Source organism: Python bivittatus, unplaced genomic scaffold, assembly GCF_059951505.1.
Source record: "Python bivittatus isolate LINGU-HERP-01145 unplaced genomic scaffold, Pbiv_v1 ctg000850_np1212, whole genome shotgun sequence".
In the NCBI taxonomy this organism is placed as follows: domain Eukaryota; kingdom Metazoa; phylum Chordata; class Lepidosauria; order Squamata; family Pythonidae; genus Python; species Python bivittatus.
Genome location: NW_028277112.1, coordinates 42,831,058 through 42,852,417, shown reverse-complemented (window position 1 = coordinate 42,852,417; position 21,360 = coordinate 42,831,058). Strand labels below are relative to the sequence as shown.

The following is a 21,360-nucleotide window of genomic DNA, read 5'->3' as shown; positions in this document are numbered from 1 at the left end:
CTGTTAACTGTAAACATTATGTTAAAAAAAAGAAATTAGATAAGAATTTCTATTTGCACTTTCATCACATTACAACAGCCAGTACCCTCTTTTCTGTTTTTTAACAAGGCATCCAACAGACTAAAGACAGACCACTTTTTTTGAACTCAGCCTCCATATTTTAAGATTGGTCCCAAATATATAATGTTTATGAATTGACACAGTCACTATCACTCAAACATCAAGTAGAAGGGAAATCTATGGGAACCAATAGAAAAAGTTACTTGATAAATGCTATTAATAACTAAATACATTGATTCTGTATTTACATTTAATACTTTACTTCTAATGTTTATTCTTACATCTTACCTCTGTAAGATAATTTGGTTTTATCCTTACTACTATGGATGCATGAATTGAGGGTGACAGAGAGTAGCTTTCTTAAGACCACACAATAAGTTCAGGGCAGAGTATTCTGAAATCATAGCCATTCTAGAGTCACTCGCTATCACTGTCACTTGTAATGATCTCTTCATGGTTCGATCTATTAGTGATTAAACATATATGTATTAACTTTAATAACAACATTTACTAGTATTGTCAAGACTTTCACAGGCTCAGAGGGAAATATCAGGAAATTATAACATTTGACAATAGATTTCAAATTTGTTAAACAGAGAAGCAGCAGGTTTAGAAAAAACTAAACATCAGTTCCAAACTATAATAATAGCTTGATGGCTGATGTATGGATGGGGAATAGTTTCAAGTTGAAGCTTAGAGCAGAGAAACAGGAACAGAATGCTTAATCCATTCCCTGACTATCCCATCGCTGTTCCAAACTGCCGACAAAACATTTTTCCTCCTTCAGCGTTCTCAGTTCTGACATAGTGTTTCCTCTTTTAACGCCCCTTTCCTCTCCTAACACACATTATATCTCCAAATATGCCTAAGGAATCCCACATTTGCATGTAATACATGCTAAGCTGCATTTTTTTCTGTGTAAAATCACTCCAAATTCTTCAAGTCTGACTGATGTTCTAAATGTCTTCATTTTTCTCCAGTTTATGATTTTCCATCAGCCTTTGGTGATTCATTGTGCAATGGGATTGAGGACCCAAGTTTCCTCCATATAAATGCTGTCGATCGGTGCCCTAGTCAACTTTCTTCAGTTTATACAGAAGGCTGAGGAAGGGCAGACCACAACCTTGTGTATCATTCCAACCATTCAGTCTACTATAGATCATCTTCTGTTGGTCAGCACAGCTCTGAAACTACTTGCTGAAGAAATAAAACATTACCAGAAAGAACCCAACTTCACAGCTGCAGCTAATATAAGGTGTTGCAAGATGTTAGTTAAAATGAGAGCAATTGCTCTTTAATTTGACCTTTTCTATTGCAAAACAACTTCTAAAAGAGAATGAATTACTCTACTGCTTGGTATATTTTTTAATGAATTGTTGGAATTTTAAGTTTTTAAAACTCTCTTGTAGGAATTCTAAAAATTGTCAACAACAATAAATCTCTCACAAAAGCAGATTTCTAGAATAAAAAGCTTGTCTTGCAGTGCTTTGAAATCTAAGCACAGAATGTCACAGGATGGAGGGTGAAAAGGGATTTTTTCTTTTTTTTTGGTGATATGCTGTGATATCAGCTGCTGGTGATAATAGTACAATTTGAGTTTCTTTTCAGCATCCAGTATTAACTGTTAGCTTAAAGAGATGTGTTGGTGATTTCTTAGCAGTGCTCACTTGAAGAGAATTTATTCTACTGGATATTCAATTATGCTTTATAATTTAATTAATGTTTATATTTCATGTATAGAATTCTCTGTAGAAAGTTTTAAAACGCAGATATACAAATATCTGTTTTTTAAAACACAGATATACAAAGTTTTAAAACACAGATATACAAAGACTTAGAATAGATATTCTCCACTAATGCTAGCAAATAATGCCATTTCCAGTAACTTTCACTATGTTTGATGCTTGTGTGAGGAAGATAGGAGTACCTTCCATGCAGTACCAGAAAACTGGGCTTCAGCATTTCCATCTACGCTTCTCCTGGGTTATGGGGACAAATTGCCCATAAAGTGGGAGACCTCCCATTGTCATGTTTTTAAGGGCTAGGTGCAGATGGGTGGGGCAGTGATCTGAATCAGTGCTGAGTTGCTGGGAGAAGGCCAATTTCCCCATTTTTATCATTCCTCCCACTGAAACTGGGTTTCTCTTTCCTATTTGCCATCCTAATTGTAATAGCCAAGTGGAGGACAAAATACAGGAGCAGAGATTGGGGGGAACTGAGGATTTCCACTGAAGAAGAGGAGAAGAATTAAATACTCTCTCCCAACTTTGAACTTCTGATCTAAAACATATCAATCTAGCATGTGATTTCAGATCTTTGATGTCACACTTAATTACATCCAGAAATTTTGTACTTCTATGAGACATTTTTGTACTTTGTTCATCATATATTTTATGAGATAATGCTAGAAAAGTTTCTTTTTCCCACATTAATATTGCACATACCTTAATGGTATGCTAGTATATAAATCTGATGTTTTTTCTATTTTCTGTCCTCTTTTTGCTGAAAACAATTGCCATATCAGGTATTAACTCCATTGCAAAAGCTTTTTTCCTGTTATTTGTATGATTATAAATATGTTTGGGAAAAATGGATTTGCCTTTCAAGGCATGGTCTTTGTCATGGATACAGAGTTATATAATTCAAACAGCAGTCTTCTTTATCCAGTGTTTACCTGTGGCTAGTTTAGTTATATTGTGGCCAAATCATTTGAGGAATTTCTCTGTGTGCATGCTCCTTGGTAATAACCTGTTATCGCTAAAGGAAAAAAAATGTGAAAATGTCAGCCAAAGGAATTACTGTACATAAACTATAGAAAGAATAAGTAAAAAGTTTCTAAAATCATAAATCAGGCTTCCAAAATCCTGATACTAAATAATATTTAAATTCATTAAGGCTGTTTGTGAATTTATGGGTGTAGTTTAGCCACATTTTAAAATATTCACTACTAATATAAAAGCAAAGCATGTTTACCCCATTCCTGCAAGAGAAATCTGTGTGGGGATCCTCTTGCTGAATCAGATTCTGATTGCACTTTATCATCATCCTCTGCAGGATAAAAAGATTCTGTATCCAGTGGTGAAGAAGATGGAACATTTCTATAAAATCATTAATTTGACAGTGCCAGAACCTTCTGTTTGGAGTCTGGAGTTCAGGCTCCCCTCTCCTCATTCCTACATAATCAGATCTATCCAAACTGGGCATGTTGTTGTTGTTGTTTAGTCGTTAAGTCGTGTCCGACTCTTCGTGACCCCATGAACCATATTGCGCCAGGCCTTCCTGTCCTTCACTGCCTCCCTGAGTTTGGTCAGTTTCATGCTCAAAACTGGTCAGTTTCATGCTCAAAACTGGGCATATCAGCCATTTATTTAATGAGAAAGTGCCTGTAGATCCTTGCAGCAGCTCACATATGGAATGGATTGAAAATGTCCTAAATGAGCATATAAATAAAATTCTACTGCATAGATGAATCTTTAGATTTAGGCTTTACAATTTAAAAATGAAGACAGTGTTCTCAGATTTTATTATGTCTTGGTTTTAATTTTTGGGAAATGCTCTATAGTCCCCAAATATTATTCTTGGTAACTTAACAGTAATAGTTCACCTGCTAAGAAAAGCCAGGAGCTTTTTCCTTTTATTGGGAAAAAAAAAGAAACCTTTACTTGCATTAAATGCCACTGAAAATAGGACTTACTTTCTTTAAGAACTCTTTTTTTCTGAAAAATAGAGCACAGGCGAATTTACATGAATGTTCATGTATCAGGCAGACAGCCTTTCCCCCCCATCTCTAGCCACCCTCCTCCCTTGCTCAGTCCTTTCTTTTTCCTTGGCACTGAAAACAACAAACCCATCCAGTCGCAAAAGACCCAGTCCCCTCTTGCCTCCAAGTGATCTTGTCCCATCCAGAGGTCTTCCTGGAGGACCACCCACCAACCATAATTAAAGAGTTGTTCACACACCTCAGTGCTCAAGGATATACAAAATCATATTTGTGGCCATCCGAGGCAACTGAAGCTAATTTTGCTAGAATTTTATTAAGTTGCTTGTGATTCATTAGAACCAATTATTGCAAACATTATTCTGGCAAAAAATTAAACATGCTATGGAAACCACCATGCTTACAAAGAGCGGTTCATTTTCACTGAAAACCCTATGCCTTCCATGCATAAAACTAACATGTCCACATTTCAGTAGCAATATCACAAAATACATATGAAAACCAAATCTGATTACAACTAAAACCAGTGAGTCTTAATGATAATTAGGTCTCTCTTATTTGGTGAACTGCATCAAACAAAACAGGGTCATGTTATAATACAAATATTTTGCAGAGCTTAAGTTTGGGAAAGTTGGGTATTGTTACCTGTATAAAGGGATTTGATATAAACTATTTTTGTGTAAAGATGCAGCTAATAAGCACCACTATATTAATATATGCTAGTTTACATCATTCACTTTGCTCAGAAATAGGCTGTAATGTTGCACAACCAACCAACTCCCATTGCACCTTCATAAGTTTCTTTGATCTGTGTAGGAATGAGAATTTCCACACACAGTCCAGAGGAACCAGCTCTCTGTGCAGCCATTCATAGCTAAACAACAACAGGATAAGAAGAAAAACACTGTAGGATTGAATTGCCATTGTTGCATTCTTTCTGCTATTCTCTAAACTCTTGCAAGAAATTAACAATTCTTTGGAAGCTTGAGAATAAGCAAACTTTCTTTTCCAGGGCTAAATCAGGTGATGGGACTGCCCATTTGTTCCTCAAAAGTATTTACATCCACAGCAGGGAGAACTATACACTGGAGTTAATATAAATGTCACAATTTTAGTACTGTCATATACCATTATTACAAGTCTTTTTAAAAACATCTTTATTGCTCATGTTTTAACTGTGCCATTTCATAGCAGCTTGCTTTCTTTTTAATTTGCAAAACCAGCACTTTTTATATGTATTTTTAAAAAACAGATAAAATCAAAGAAATGAGTTTTAATGTTAACAGAACACATTGTTTTGGGTGCACAAAGTAGAGTGTCTTGTGTAATGTTGATGCAAAGCACTTTGGGAAGAGAAGAAGGTGTATGGAAATGTGTTTTCTATCAATCTTAGAATTTTTGTACATATTTTTATACACTCCTTTATAGAGAGTTGAATTCCTTATACCATGTTGTATATCTGGCTGATTTTGCTATAGTTGGCATCTATTTGTTGTATATCATATGCCCTAAAAAGAATTAGTGTGACTTTTTCTATTAATATGTATGTTTTGTGATTGGTTACAATTAATTTTCATATAATGGTAAGTTATTTTTTGCCTTATTTCATGAAGTCTTTTTTTTTTAATACGAAAGGTGAAATGAAGGGTTTGTGCACATAATAAACACAATAAAATGAAACTGAAAACCTGTAACACACCAACCTGACTCAAAAACCTTATTTCAAGATCTGGTTTAAAAATAAAGTTTACCTGACCATTACATTTCATCACAGGGACTTATCATTATTTAGCTCATTTATATAATTAGAAACATACAGTAAAGGGAAAAAGAGGGAAAAGAAAGAAATGTGAGGTATATCTTAAAAGTGTTTTGAGCAAGGGTTAGGATAGTGTCTAACAATAGCTATAAAATTCAAATGGGGAGGAAGAACTCAAAAGGAGAAAAAAGGAAAGCCTTTTTAAGTGATTGACACTTTGGAAAAATATATGCATAAAGTACAATGGTGTGTTATAGTGTTCAGATTTTCTGCACACAAACACCCATGCATGTGAGTATATTTTTATGCTGCTGCTCCTCAGGTGATTATTGTCTACCTATTAGAGAGAGAGAGAGATAGAGAGAGAGGTGTTCTGCCCTGTGTATGACCTTCATGAGAGAATATAGTATTGGGCTATTAGAATGTTCTTCTAAGCTCATGCTTTAAACAGTAACTAATATACTAAAAGAAGCATTTGCCTGAGGCATAACTTCCTAGATTGCAGAAAGCTTCATCATCTTAGCAGAAGAAAGCTGGGATTTGGCATGATAGAAAACCCTCCATGAGACACCCTGCATTTGTTTCTCATGTGGATCTGAAGCCATGCCTGGATATGCCCTTGGCTTCATACATCTGGGACCCGTCTGCTTAGAGGTAAGCCTTCTTGTTTCCAAGAAGGGTATGTTTGGGAAAGGATGAACAAAGCCTACCAAAATAGTTGGTCTCATGAGGATCCTATCCTTGTGCTTTCTTCAGGATCGTAGCTGAATTGCAGTCTGCATAATCTTCCCCTTTAAGATAGTAACAAAACCCAATCCTTAATATTTCCTTTAGCCTTATCTCTGTCACTATAACCACATTTTATCTGATAATTTTAAACATTGAAATACACTGGTCATAGTGCTTAAAAAATGGGGGGGGGGGACCACCACCATTCACAGACAAACCTAAACAGGACAATCTGAATGCAGAGAATATAGCGTGATAATGGAGTGATTAAACCATTATTTATTTACTGCATTTATAAATTCATATACAACATATACAAATTAAAATTACAAGCAATAAGTAAAACAGTGTAAAGATCCTTAGAAATCAACAATTATATGAAAACTAAGATTATCATTTCCACAATACTTCTATAAGACAAAAAAAAATACAAAGTAATATTTGCTCTGATAAAACAACCATCCTAAAAAAAAGCAAGTTCTAAAAAAAGCTAATGTCAAATTTCCCCACTGATTTCTACAGGAACAAAAATGTTTATTTTTCCACCTTTTACATAGTCAAGCCCTTTTCACAATTCTTAATTTATCTCTTCCCTCTATCTTCCATTCAGTCTAAAAGTTCCTATTTGAAAGTCAGATATGGAAATCATTCTACCACATCTTCCCATGCCATTTATAGATTTACAGCCAAAATAAATTTCTCAGATCGTCAGCATCATTAATGATTTACAAAAGAGATGGACTAGTTTAGTGAATTGTAACAAAGAAGTTTCTATGTTCCTTCTATGTTCCCAATATACCACTGAAGTAACTAGCAAATAACTCATACATTGTTTCAACTCTATGTGTATACGTGGGTAAGTGGTGTGTAAATGAGAGGGGAGATGATACAATACATCTCAACATGGCAATATTTAATTTTCAAAACATTTTTTAAAGATTTCTTTGTGCAATGACCAAAATAGAACTCATGAATTTTCATCTCACCTGAATGGTGTCACATCAAGATCATGAAAAGGAGATATTCAATAATACATGGATAATAGAAACATGTAATTCAGGCAATGTTATTATGTAATGCCAAGCAATGCTTCTGTAACTTTATAGAAGGGTTTATGCTGGTAGATCCAAAAAATGGAGAGCATCGGATGATAGTATGTCTCTTTTAAATCAAGAGTAACCTGTTGTTCCTTTTATCATTCCCAGAGCACCAAAGTGTTGTTAAAGTCATTTTTAAAAGGTGGTGTTCAAGTTAGGTCTAGAGCAGGGTTTTCCAAAGTCATCAGAATTTACCTCCAAAGGTTGACGGGACTATCAAAGGGGTCGATATTATTATTATTATTAGTAGTAGTAGTAGTAGTAGTTAAGGTAGTACTGATTACATTATTTTCATATAATAAACGTTTGGGGGTCGAACAATTTGAAACTTCATGAAGGGGTCAATGAGCAGAAGAGTTTGGGGATCCCTGGTCTAGAGCTTCCCTGAATGGGGTAGAAGACCTAGGGTCTGCCAACCTTTTGCAGTTCTTCTTTCATCTCTGTATGTGTGAGTGGGCATGAGTGGGGAAGATTCTGGAATGGGGCTTCAAGGTTGCTGGGAGCGGGGAGAGAGATTCCAGGGGAAGCACCTCCTCAGCCCCCAGTTGGAGCGTGGGAAAGCCAAGAGAAGGAGACTGGCCTCTCCCTAAGGACATCATGGTTATAGTTGCTGTTGTTGGGGATTAGAATTAGTCTGGTGAGGTTCTGTCTTTTAGGTGTAAGCTAATAAAGGAGCTAAACTGTTCTGGACTGTCTCGCTGTTGTTCTTGATCTGAACCTGACACTATGCTTCAAGTTGTGAAAGAAACAAGGATGGTGCAAGTGAAGTCCCATTTTGTAGCTACTCAATTTATTCAATGATAAAATGTATACTCCACGTTTTAAAAAGATTTTAAAACATGTAATACATTTTTTAAAAACAATTATTTCATTGCTTTAGTGGAATTGGCTGCCCCTCTTTGTGCCAGAGGACAGAAGAAATTAACTTTCTTTCAGATCAAGAGAACATGAGGAACTTAGGACAAAGTTGTAAACCAATGAATAATCTTGGGAACAATATTTTATCTAATTTTCCTGGTTTGTACAATACTCTAAATGACCTGGCTCCACATGTCATGTAAACAAAGCTGGTAAGAGTCTATGGTCAAGTTTATGCAACACACTAAGCAAGGGGTAGGCAACTTGTCATTTTAAATACAATTCCCAACACTCCAAGAAAGCCTGGCCAATAGTGGGGGATCTTGGGAGTTGTAGTTCAGTAACCTCTGGAAAGCCACATATTGCCTATTCACCTGCACTAAACTTCAAGAAATCAAACTGATTATTATGACTTAGGGCATATCTGCTTTGCATCCTTAAACTGCCTCTGTCCTTGCTCATGCTGGCTTGACTGCAACCCAACCTAAGAAGATCCTGTCTGTACTGAGATGCTTGGAAACAGCTTGCAAGGTATTCAGTCCAGACTTCAGGCTACTATTGTCTTTCTATTGGACAATTCTCCTGCTGCTCTGCTGCCCCACCTCTGTTCCAGGAAAACAATGGCCATTTGCTTTCCTTCTCATGGGCTAGTCTTATATACTGGACAATAAAGGTAGTTCTTGTTTAGCAACCACAATTGGGATTGGCAACTTGGTCATTAAGCAAAGCAGTCGCTAAGTGAAACTGTGACTGTGCTTATGATCTTGCTTCAGCTTTGCTTTGCTTTATAGACCTGCGAAGGTCATAAATGCAAGGATTGGTTGTAAAATTACTTTTTCACCACTATTGTAATTGCGAACAGTTGCTAAATGAGGCAGTTGCTAAATGAGGACTACCTGCATATAATTTTGTATGTGTATATATTAAGTGATAGAGATATATGTATATGTAGGCATAGACATAGAAATAGGCATAGAGATGCAGAGACACATACAGTGTATATATACAAGTTAAACTTCAACATGCACATACATACAGAGATAATAAGTAGCTTTAAAATAAAAATTCCTTCCTAACTGCCCTGTTGCTCTCTGATGACTTTTAGGGTTACCTTTACTAGGAATGCTAAAATAGCACATAACACCTATCACACTTGCTTTGTCAATAGAATGTTGCTGGGTTGAAATGCTGCAGAAACTTTCTTTTTAATTACTTTTTTTTCTCTGAGCTGACTACTTTTCCCTGGATTTATATGGGCTATTTGAGAGCTGGAGGTGAAACCCTTTGACCTCAGGGGGCTGGTAAAACAATGAAACAGTGCAACACTGGAATGATATTTTTTAAAAAGTCCATGCTCAGGAAAAGAAAAACAATAATTTTAAAAAATCTCAGTGGGGTTTTGAGCAAGAAACCTTCTATTTACAAGGCAAGTGTTATACCCATTGTACTATTATAGGATTCCAGGTGATCCTTCTGGAAAGTCGCCAATCAAATGCTGGGGTTAACTGGTAATAAAGAAAAATGCACCAGCCAAAACAGGCACAAGAACTCAGGGACACCTGGGGGGTGGGGGTGGGAGAAGGTACTTTAATACCACAGCATGAAAACATACCTAGAGGTCACATTTGCAATGGAGGAGGGGTGAAGGGAGATAACAGAGCAACGCTGTCCATTCCTGCCCTCCAAAAATTGTTACTGGCCCATTCTGACAACAGGGCAATAGATAAGCCCTTAGAACAATGTGAATCACCTCTGTATATTAGAAACATATGTTGCTTCTGTGCTAGCTGAAATATTAAAATTCTCCTCAAATGATCCTGTAATTCTGTGGGAATACCGAGTGTTCCTCATTGGGGATCCTGTGCCTCCTGAATCTGCATGAATGATCTCCAGTTCCCAGGACACCACAGGAAATAAAATTAAATGAAATACACACTGCAGAATAGGCCTCTATACAATCAAGGATGCTTTCCAGAACATGGAGATGAAAGGCCAAGTGTTTGTCAAATGTTTTCTGCCTTCCCAATCTTCTCTGACACAGGTTTTTGTTCCCCACCCTGACTACAAGGGAGCCAAGCCAGAGGCTGGCTCCAAAAGCATAGGCCCCACTTCCGCCATTGAACCTCACCTGTCAGGCCTTCAACAGAAGCAGCCTTCTTCTTACAAGACTTGTAAGATCCAACCAGCCAATTAGCTAGAGGAGGGGAAGGGCAGAAAGAATAAGGAAGGATTCCCAGCACAGTGAAACATTAATCATTCACTGGGATGTCTTAGGTAAAATAAGCCACCAAGAATTTGTGAGAGATCTTCAGGTGAACTTTCATTTTTAGAAAGGGGTTACATATAAGGCAGCAAATACTGGCAACGATCCACTGCTTTGCTGGTCCCATTCTGTGCCTACCCAGCCCCACCGGTTCCCTCTTGATAAGCATTTGTCATGCAGATGATCAGAAAATGCATCACTGCACTGGACCTATTGTGGGTTTCCATTTTTATTGTTCACGATTGTAAACAGGCATTCCATGCATGCCATTTTGTGCCATGACTGAAATTAACTAGCAATGGTCCTAAGACAGAAAAGAAATGGGGGAGTAAAATGCATGGAAAAGGAATTATGCAATAACATACCTCCTCAAGAGGCCACATTCTTCACTGGGCCTCTGTATTGTTTTTAGAGTGATGTAGAATGCTAGACATGCCATGCTAGAGAAGGTTTGAGATGCTAATGTACAAGCACATGCTTCAAACATGAAATAATATCTTATTCCTCACAAAAAAGCAGATATGTCCATAATCAGTTACTTGTCTGCTCCTGATATTATCTAATTCTTTTTTCTCCCTTTGCTCTCACTGCAACAGTGATTTACCCATCAGGAGAAAGATATGAAAACTCTGAAAGAATGTTGTGGAATGTCTTGAGAATACCAGGAATGAAGCAAATTGTTGTTCCCCCAGCATGGCTGCCCTACCCAGTCTGGACAAAGTCCAAGAAATGTCTAACTGTGTTGCTTCAGAAACCAAAGACCCAGTAACATAATTACTATTGATCTGCAGGAGATGAACGTGTGACTGGGCTATTAATCAGCAAACAAGAATACAAGTATAGGATAAAATCTTGTCTGGGTTTTTAAAGCATCCAAACAGCTCAAGAAATTTCAGAATTCCTGAATGAGAATGGGATATGCAGATCAGAGGTTTAGTCTGACCCAGTATCTACTGTAATAAGTGTGAGTAACACACACACTTCCAGGACCTTATAACCACAGCCTTTGCTTTCTCCCCATTTCTTTGCTCCTTTGGTTTCCTGATGTTGTCAATGCCAGTTTTCTAGAAGAGCCAATTTTTTCAAGTTCCATAGAAGGGATCCTGTAGGACTAGATCCTTTTATGGAATTGGGTTCTTCCTGCTTGGTCCCACAGCCACAGAATCATCTCAGTGCAAAAGCCAGAGTGTCTGATGCTGACTTTTGGACAGAGAAGATCCTAAGATCACTCAGACTTATAGAAACAGGTCCTTCTAAAATATTAGCAGTGACAGCAACTTTGGAAGCTGAGTAGCAGGCAAATAAGAAAGAGAGTTAATTTCAGAATATCCCTTCATAGGGAGAAACTGTGATTATTCTCCTTGAAAATAGTGGAGGGAGAAGATGGGATCGGGATATGTGTTTATATAAATTTGTTTGCTAATGTGCAGCCTCTGACAACACCACATTGGACCTTGGGCCAAAGAAACTGCCTGCACTGCTGTAGAAAAACTGTTGTGCCTGGTTGGCCACTGTGTGGCAGAGAATTCTGGACTAGATAAGCCACTGGCCAGATAAGCCATAGGCTTTCCAAAGGATCTTACCAATATTAAGAAAAGCAAGAAGCTGGACCTTGGTTCTGATCCAGCAGCTTCCTTCCTATGTTATGAACATTATGTAGAACTGGAAGGTAGACTCCTGGGACAATGAGACAGTCCATTTGTATAAGTAGGTGAAGTAGGTAAACAGGAAGGGTTATAGGTGTTCTGCTGAATTGCTTAATTTCCTACATAAGGAAACAGAACTGAATTTATTCTCTGGATTTTAAGCAGTTCTCTGACTTTGCCGCACTCCTGAAGACTGAAGTAGGACCAAGAGAAGAAAGGCAGGATAAAGCTTAATAGTGACTTCTATTTAAGTCTTCAAGTAAGAATTGCACTTGACTATCATGCACCCAAAACATCAGAGGAATAGTTCAGACCTGTTTGCATGTATGGCCTTGGCTGGGTTGAAGTTTATGTTTCAGCTGAGCCTGCTACCCCCACCCCCACCGCACTTACTGGAATAGTGGACAAATGAGGCTTTCCTTTGGCTCTCTGTGAAGCTGCTATGATTGCACAGAAGGCTAGAATGGCAACTATTAATTATGATTTCTCACTGAAAACTAAGACGTGTCTCATGGCTCTTTTTTACTATTAATAGCCATGCTTCTTGACTTGACTTGTTAAAGTCCCCTAATGTCACCATAAATAGAAAATACTTTTATTGCACTGCTGCAAGTAACAGGTTTGGCAGCATTTCCCAGCTAGTAGCTAATCATTAAACCCACTGACATCATCACCATCTTATAGAAGTGACATTATTCCTGAGATAATTTTCCATGGAAATGAATAGTACAATTACTATTTAAATGTATGAATGAGTATGGTTATACTCTGCCCTCATTCCTCCTAAATTCTAGGGGGGAAATTCATCAAGATTTGAATGTGCATAAATCAACCACTCTGAATGTGCCAGATATCTGAATTTGATTTATGCACCAAGATGCAGGTTGAGGTAAGTTTGGGAGCCAATATCCTTAGTACAATTGACATTCAGTTTGAGAGGTTGGCTTGAGAAGGGAGCCATAAGGAATTTGGGGAATACTTTGAAGAAAGCAAGTGGTATGGCCAATATAAGAGGCATCCAGGCTAAATTGAATTGGGTACATGTGTACGTGCAAAGGAAACTGAATAAAAGAGTGCAATCAGATGTGATGGGGGTGGAAGGGGATTCCCATCGCTAAAATAATACCTAGTATCTCTATGCACAAGTCTTAGTTTAGTTTATACACATTTAGTTGCATGCAATCTCTTCATGCGCCAACTGTCAAACAGGTGTTGGGATTCAGCTAGAGGAAGAACAGAAGTAAGGGATAGAATATCCCTGCATTTTACTCCAGCAATGAGTGAATGTCAAAAGATCTCCCCTCACAAATTAGTTCCAATTTGATCATAGCATTTGGATCATGCATTGTGTGGGAGGTACCCATTACACTGAGCACATCTATGGCCTTCCCAGAAGCCATTAGGAACGTAGAACATCAAAGCATGTAACACAGTAGCAATGGTTGGGCTGATTCACAGCTGGAACAAGGATTATTTACAGAAGGAAGATGGTCGCATATCCGGGGAGAATGTAAAGTGCTTTCTTTTTCCACTTGTAGGATGAGAGGATTTCAGGGCATAGAGTCCACAGTACTTCAGAAACATTTTTTTTATTTTTTTATTTTTTTATCTGCACTCAGTCGTTACCGACTCTGCAGTGACTGCTTTTGGACGAGTCCTTTGCAGTTTTCAAGGCAAGGTGTTTCGGAAGTGGTTTGCCAGTGCCTCCTTCCTAGAGCAGAGCCCAGCTGGTGAGCACAGGAAGTGGGGTTTCCGTTGCTTCGCGCCTTTTTCGGGTGAGCGCAGCTTCCATGCTACCGGCAACTGCTCCCGAATCCTTTTGCAAGGCGCCGCCAGCATTTTTCCTCCCACCAGAGTGAGAGTACCCATTTATCTACTCACGTAAGTTTTTGAACTGTTGGGTTGACAAGAACTTCAGAGACAACTCCTCCCTAAAAAGGGAATGATCACATATAAATGGGCAAGTCAATTTTTTGTTTCCATGTTCATTATAAGGAGAGATGGTTTCAAAATTCATTCAGGTACTTTTCTGGGGAACTAGGCTCAATGACTTCTTTAGAGACTTAAACAGATTCTTTGAACAGCAGCCTAGGCTAATTTGTAGGGCCAAGATCTCCAACACGAACAGTCATGGTTGCTATAGGATTGAAAGCTGAGGTCTTCAGGTAAATGCTGGCTTTTTCCACAAACTGGCTGACTCACTCACTCACTCACTCACTCACTCACTCACTCACTCACTCACTCACTCACTCACCTCCCTCCCTCCTTCCTTCCTTCCTCTTTCTTTTTCTCTTTCTTCTTTCCCAGCATTTTTCATATTGCCCATTGCTTAGCACCAGTTAATCAGGCATTCAAGGAGTTTCTGTCTGGGATGTTCCTATCTCAAGTGCTGAGTCATGATCAGTGTAGGCACTTCTAACCTATAACTGAACTTGGATTCCTTACTCTGATCTTGAAGTCCTGCAAAGTGGATTCAGTAGCTCACAGGATCCCTGTGAAAGAAAACAACTGAGATACGCTAAGGTTATAGTAGTGATATTGAGGTTTATTAAGATCTCCCTTCATTGTCAAGGTTCTTGGGAAAAAGAAAGTTCTGCCAACTCTTTTAAAGGCTGATTTTGTTTCTCAGTTATTTGCACAGCCTGACACTCATTTTCTATCACAGGGCTCTTGTGATTACCTTTGGTAGGAGAAAAAAAGTTGGAGGAAAGAAAACCGAAAGATTAATATTGTTTTTATTTTAAAATATCCAGCTTCTTCTTTTAGAAAAGAAAGAAAAGAAAATGGTGTAGGGAATAATAATAATAATAATAATAATAATAATAATAATAATAATAATAAAAAATCAGCTTAAAGAAACTGTAAGTTTTGGTTGCATGAATTATCCTATAGCACAACGTACCAACAAAAAAAAATTTTTTTTTCTGTCACTCCCAAAGAATTTTCAGGGTATGCCAGAAGATTACAATAGAACAATGGTTACCCGGGAGCTTGTTTCTCTAATCCATGAAAAAGAAATGAGGGTTTTAGCCTTCCTCTTATCCCACAGGAAGCAGAAAATAAGCAAAATGAGATGAGCTTTTCAAATACATCTACTGCCATTTCTGTTTTTTCTGTGTGTGTGTGTGTGTGTGTGTGTGTTTTAATGGCACAATTAAGGGGGCCTCAACTTTCATCTGTGGTTCAGGGTGCCAGTATTCAGTGTCACTGTGCTGTCTGAGCAGAGGATGCCAAAAGAACTCTGAGAGCTTCTGAAAACTTTCTAGGCTAAAAATATCAGACAAAGAAAGAGAACTGTTATTCATTGTAGCTTAGATGTTCCTAGGATAACACCCCTCAATAGGGGTTTTTTTTTTTTTTAATCTGCTTTTACCAGGAATGTCCCAGACTGCCAGTATTATTAATGGCAAACAAGACAAGATTTTTGGCTTGTTAATTCTTTCCCTAACTGGAGCAGCACTGCCGAGCCAGCAGTGATTGAACCTCACCCTAAGGTTATCCTGCAAGGTCTTGCCTACAGAATGACTAAGGATTATGAAAACTAATGTGATAAACAGTTAAGGTACAGTGAGCTGTTGAATTTCTACTTATGAATGTTTAGGCTGATGAAATTTTTCATTCTTTGCAACAAGAAAAAACAGACTATCAGACTGGAATTGGTTGAGTAATACCCCATTAATTCTAGAAGATATTTGAAACCTATGGAGAGAGAGGTTATATAAAATCAAGCCCACGTTGAATCACTCCAAAAAGAGAAAAGACAGACTCATAATGTGAACAAATCTGAACAATCTTAAATGTGAAATACGTAATGCCAGACCCTACCAGTCTTAGCTGAAACTTGTTCATTTATACCCATATCCCATTCAGATGTGTGTTGGGACTCTGCTTCCTAGAATTCCCAGTAAGCATGGTTATTGGCTTGGTTGGGTTTGGGAAGTTGTAGCTCTACACAACTGGGGAGCAACAGGATGAGAAAATCTGATTTGTAGGCATCTCAGTTTTTCTTAAATGGATAACTTGGTAAAATTGGCAAGTCTTCCCAAAGAAGAAATGTCATAAATCTATCCAAATCACTGTTCCATCCATTATGAACCAGAAGATGAAAAACAGTTATATCCAGTTTTAATACTAACTTGGGCTCTTGTAAAAGGAGTTTCCTTCTCTCTTTTAGCTGCTCCTAACACCTTCAACAGTGATCCAGAGATTCCCACTACGATCCAGACCAGATATTGGACAGAAAGGCAATAGTGGGGGAAGCCCATCCTATTGTTAGATACAGTTTCATCAGCAGATGAACCAAGTTGGATCCATCCCATTAAATGTATGCTTCCATGGGGCATTTTTAGCATAAATAAGTACTTTTCTCAATAGTAGCCTAGTGAATGCCCACCATATGCTGTTTTCATAAGATGACTAGGTAAAGCCAGGATAGCTGAATACTGGGAATTTTTAAAGTGCATCTCAAGGAATGATCCTTCTTTTGTTAGAAGGCACTTCATTCATAAGTGTGACCTTTTTATTTTGAAGAAAGGCCAGCTCTGACTAGCCATGTTAGAAACTTTTAGAATTACAGTACTGATTTTATTCATGAAGACCACTGGCAAGATGTGTTTGGAACAAATGTTTATTTGCAAAAAAATCCTGTTGCTGGCTAAATTAGAAATGTTCCTAGCTAGTGAGTACTTTTCATAGAATCACAGACATAAGGGTTGGGAGTTTGGAGGTCATCTAGTTCAATCCCCTGCCCACTATACCACAGTATTCCTGAACACCTCCAGAAAAATCCAAGGCAGTCTATTCCCGTGTGGAACATATCTTACCATTATGAATTTTTTTCTGATATCCAGTCAACATCTACTTCCTTGTAAATTAAAACCATGGTGTCTGGCCCTATGTCCTCAACAAATATGGACAATTCTGACCTATCTTCTACATGATAGCCCTTCAGATGATCACAATCTTCTCTTCTCCAGCCTAAACATACCCAATTCTCCAAATACTCCTTTTTTTTTTTCCTTTCCTTTCCAGGCCCTTTATAATCTTAGTTGTGTTTTTCTTGAAATTTCAAAAAAAAAAAAAATTCAATGTCCCTCCTAAAATGTGGTGCCAAAAACTGGATGCAATAATTTAAGCGCAGTCTGACCAACGCAAAATCAAGAGATGCCTTCTCCGATCTTGACGCTATACTTCTATTCATACTGGGAGTTGTTTTTTTATTTTTTATTTTTTTTTTAATCTGCGCTCAGTCATTACTGACTCTGCAGTGACTGCTTGGACGAGTCCTTGCAGTTTTCAAGGCAAGTGTTTCGGAAGTGGTTTGCCAGAGCCTCCTTCCTAGAGCAGAGCCCAGCTGGCACGCGCAGGAGGCAGGGTTTCCATTGCTTCGCGCCCTTTTTGGGCGAGCGCGGTTTTCGTGCTTACCGGCAACTGCTCCTGACTCCTTTTGCAAGGCGCCGCCAGCATTTTTCCTCCCACCGGAGTGAGAGTACCCATTTATCTACTCACGTGAGTTTTCGACCTGTTGGGTTGACAGGAACTGGGGAGGAAACAGGAGCTCACCCTGTTAACGCAAAGGCTGGACTCGAACCGCTGAAGTGTCGACCATTTCTGGCCGGCAACTTTCAGCGTCATTAAGCCGCTGCGCCACCACAAATTTAAATAGATAGATAGATAGATAGATAGATAGATAGATAGATAGATAGATAGATAGATAGATAGATAAAACAGCCTAGAATTGCATTTGTGGATTGTTGGCTGTTTTGCAGCTCCCTCACACTATTAGCTCATGTTCAATTTGTGATCTACCAGAAACTTTTCATATGTACTGTTAACCAGTATGGCCTTCCCCATATCCTATACCCATTCCTTTGATTTTTCCTATATGAATGTAGAACTTTGCATTTCTCCCCACTGAAATTCAGCTTGCTAGTTTCTATCCAATGTTCCTGATTTTCAAATTCCTAATGAATCTTGATACCTTGAATCTTGATATCTGCTATCTCCCCATCTTTGTATCATCTGCAAGGTTCATAATCATATTTTCTTCTTCCAACTCATTTATAAATATGTTGAATAGTACAGGGCCTAGAGCATTGCTCCACAGAATACCAATGAACAGTTCTCTCCTGCTTAACAATTGTGCAACTAATCCATCTAATGGTAGCCCAGTTCAGTCCAGATTTTGCCAGTTTTAAAGACCAAACCCATGAACATAGAGATCTGTATAAGGAAGATAATAGTTAAGGGTTTCCTCAGCAGGATATCCTCCAAATTATTAGAATTAGTCTATAATTTCTGTCATCACCAAGAAACATGGTATGGTAAATATAGTGAGTGTGAATTTCAGGTAGCTGCTGAAATCAGATTCCTCATTATCCAACAGAAACATCTGAAGTATTTCAGAGATACTATGGACTGGGAAAGATAGCCATCTCCATAAGCCTTGCTTATGAGTTCCCACAGGATCCCCAGCTGACTGCAAGCACCAATATCAAGAACTCTGTCCTGATCCAGAGATTTAATGTTTATGCTTTACAGGATAAACAATCCTATAGACACAAATAAGTCAGCCTCTCAGGCTGACTAATCTTTAAAGATCTGCTAGCTGGAGATAGTGGAAATGCCAGACCAAAACATCAATAAGTAGTTGAGTGGCAGAACAAAAGTTTTAAAATCTGCTGTAAACAAAAGCATGAATAAAAGTCATATGCAAATTCCCTGAGGGGAATTTCACAGATATGGAGCCATCACCGAAAAGGATAAATTCATTATGGTATCCATTTAATGATTCTTAGCCAGATCTCTGAGGTTGATCCCAAGGCTCAGAAAGGCTCATATTAGTCCGTGCAGCTCTGTGTGGAAGCTGCTCCCAAACTATTTAAGTCTGAAGTTCAAAACTAGAACTTTACATTTAACCTGAAAACAAATAAGTGACCAAAGTGACTAGCACAGCATGGTTCAAACATCTCATTGATCAAGTATCCTGACAATTGCATTCTATACCAGCTAAAGAAAGCACCATAATTTAATAGAAGGACATGGAGGTGCTTTCACAAGTCTCGCCTGCCCTAAGTCTTTTTCCATTGTTCAACTGATGGATGTGGCAGTTTCCCATACCAATGCCATTTCTTCCCTTTTGGCCAAGTAGGAATGGGAGATGACTTTGGATAGGTTTCAAGATCATTTTTTATTCTCCTATGTCTCACCATCCAGCAATGTTGGGACTGCAGCTCCCAGGATTTTCAATGCATCTGGAAAATACTAGGCTGAGGAAAGCTATGGCAGATATTTGTAGTGCAGTGCTGCTTAGTTAACATACAACTGACTGACCAGGAGACTCATTTCTCATGTTGAAAACCATGGGAGGGAGTCAACAGATTTACCTAAGTAGCACAGAAAACAACTGACTCTATGAGAAGAAGCACATGTACCAATTCAAAGGATCACCTGCCTATTCGTTCTAATTCATCGGAAACAAGCATTTTAGAATCTGGTTTGCGGATGATGAGTGGCTGGAGACAAGCACATTAAGTTTCAACAACTTCTTGGGTTATGGGTAAATAAAAGGCTTACTGGGAAGCACTACTTTTTGCCATGTTTTTTTAATATGGGGCAGAGGAAATAAAATATCCGAATTTCTGTTTCTATTTATGTCTATAGAAAAGGGACATACTGGTTTTTTAAGCATTATAATATTTGGGGTCTTTATCACAATATTGTTAGATAATAAATCAGTCTGAAAATAATGTAAAACTAATGATCTTTAACTCTATATACTGTATGATCACCGATTTTATATGCACAGTGAATTCAAAGTGGAGGAAAATGTAGGTTCTATGAGTTTTTTCTGCCAATTTTCATTGTAAATTAGGATTAAGGGTATAAATGGATAAGTCTACTGGGTTTGATTTTGCCAGATGTGTTGTTTTGGCATAATCAAATCTTTTCAGCCCTGCTCTTTGCTGATTTGGCAAAAAAAAGTTTGCAGTGATATCTGTAATATATGTTAGGCAAGATGTCTCCTTTACTCCTTTTCCCAGGGTGTGCATTTTTACAAATTAGAGAGAGAAAGAGAGGGGGGTGGGGTGGCATACTTTCTTGTAATATATGCATTTTTAAAATTTAAAACAATGTACTGCATTGCAACATTCTGAAAAACGCACGCACATGCATTCCAGGTCGTTTGGTATGAAAATGATACTTTTCATACCAAATTTCTAAAATTTGTCTAAAATTTCATCTGTATGAAATGTCTTATCTGTTCCAATTTATAGTTCGTGGTGATGACCTTTTAAACATACAAGTTAAACCTACTTCTCTTGGAATGTTTAATATGAGATGTAAATATGTAATTATGAAGAAGTGTATCTTGATCCAAAAGCTGATTTTCACATTTCTCCTTTCTTCACTGAATTCAACCTTTATTGTTATCAACTTTATTAATAATCTGATACTTAACAGAAAGGACTGTCAGTATCATCATCGTCATCATCATCATCATCTTTCGTAGCAATGCTTAGAGAACATTTTGATCCAGGTGCAAAGAAAGCATCGCCATATGGTGAATATTCAAAACAATGGTTGAACATTTCTATACAACTGCAACACACTGGCACTGAAAAACTCTGAATGCTAATTTCTTATGGAAACTTAGAGATTTTTTTTTAATGTATTTGAGTCAACAGGTAGACAAAGAAAATTCAGACCTTTGATGACCCCTGGTGAATAAATTTAGCACTGCATTGAAATCTCAGCTTTAAAATGCTTCTCACAATGAAATCCTGTACATTCTTCTAGTCATATAACAAAGATAATGCTTTTTTTTTTTAATGTTATGGGTGCTTATACATTTTTTAAATGTTTAGTCAATGATCATTGGTTGTAGAGGTACAGTAATTGTTTTAGAGACAACAAATAAGCTCTTCAGATAATAAAACAACGTAGACAACTTCAATGTAGATTTAAAAGGTTTATTATAGAGAAAAACAACTTCTAGAATAACTCTCACTTGCTGAAGTGCGTGATGTTTTGTATCTGGAATTCTTCAAGTATTGTTCTGTGGAAAATGTCTTTAATTAAAGCTAAAGCTATGTGTGCAAGAGTAATTTCACAGAGAAGCATTTGAGCAAACCGGTATTTTTAAAATACAGCACATACAACACACTAAAAATATACCAGTGTGACATTTATCTGATATAAGAAATAATTTGACAGTAGAAAACACGATC

General features: G+C 37.7%; 1 protein-coding gene across 1 annotated transcript in view; it reads left to right on the top strand.

Moving 5' to 3' along the window:
• The window catches only part of GLIS3 (GLIS family zinc finger 3), a 166,506-nt gene extending 161,043 nt beyond the window's left edge, over nucleotides 1-5,463 (top strand). Inside the window, exon 12 of the mRNA XM_088129960.1 lies at nucleotides 1,041-5,463. Within this exon, the coding sequence (XP_087986086.1) occupies nucleotides 1,041-1,165 (125 nt within the window). The 3' untranslated portion in view covers nucleotides 1,166-5,463. The remainder of the gene's footprint in view (nucleotides 1-1,040) is intronic.
• The last annotated feature ends 15,897 nt before the right edge of the window (nucleotides 5,464-21,360 follow it).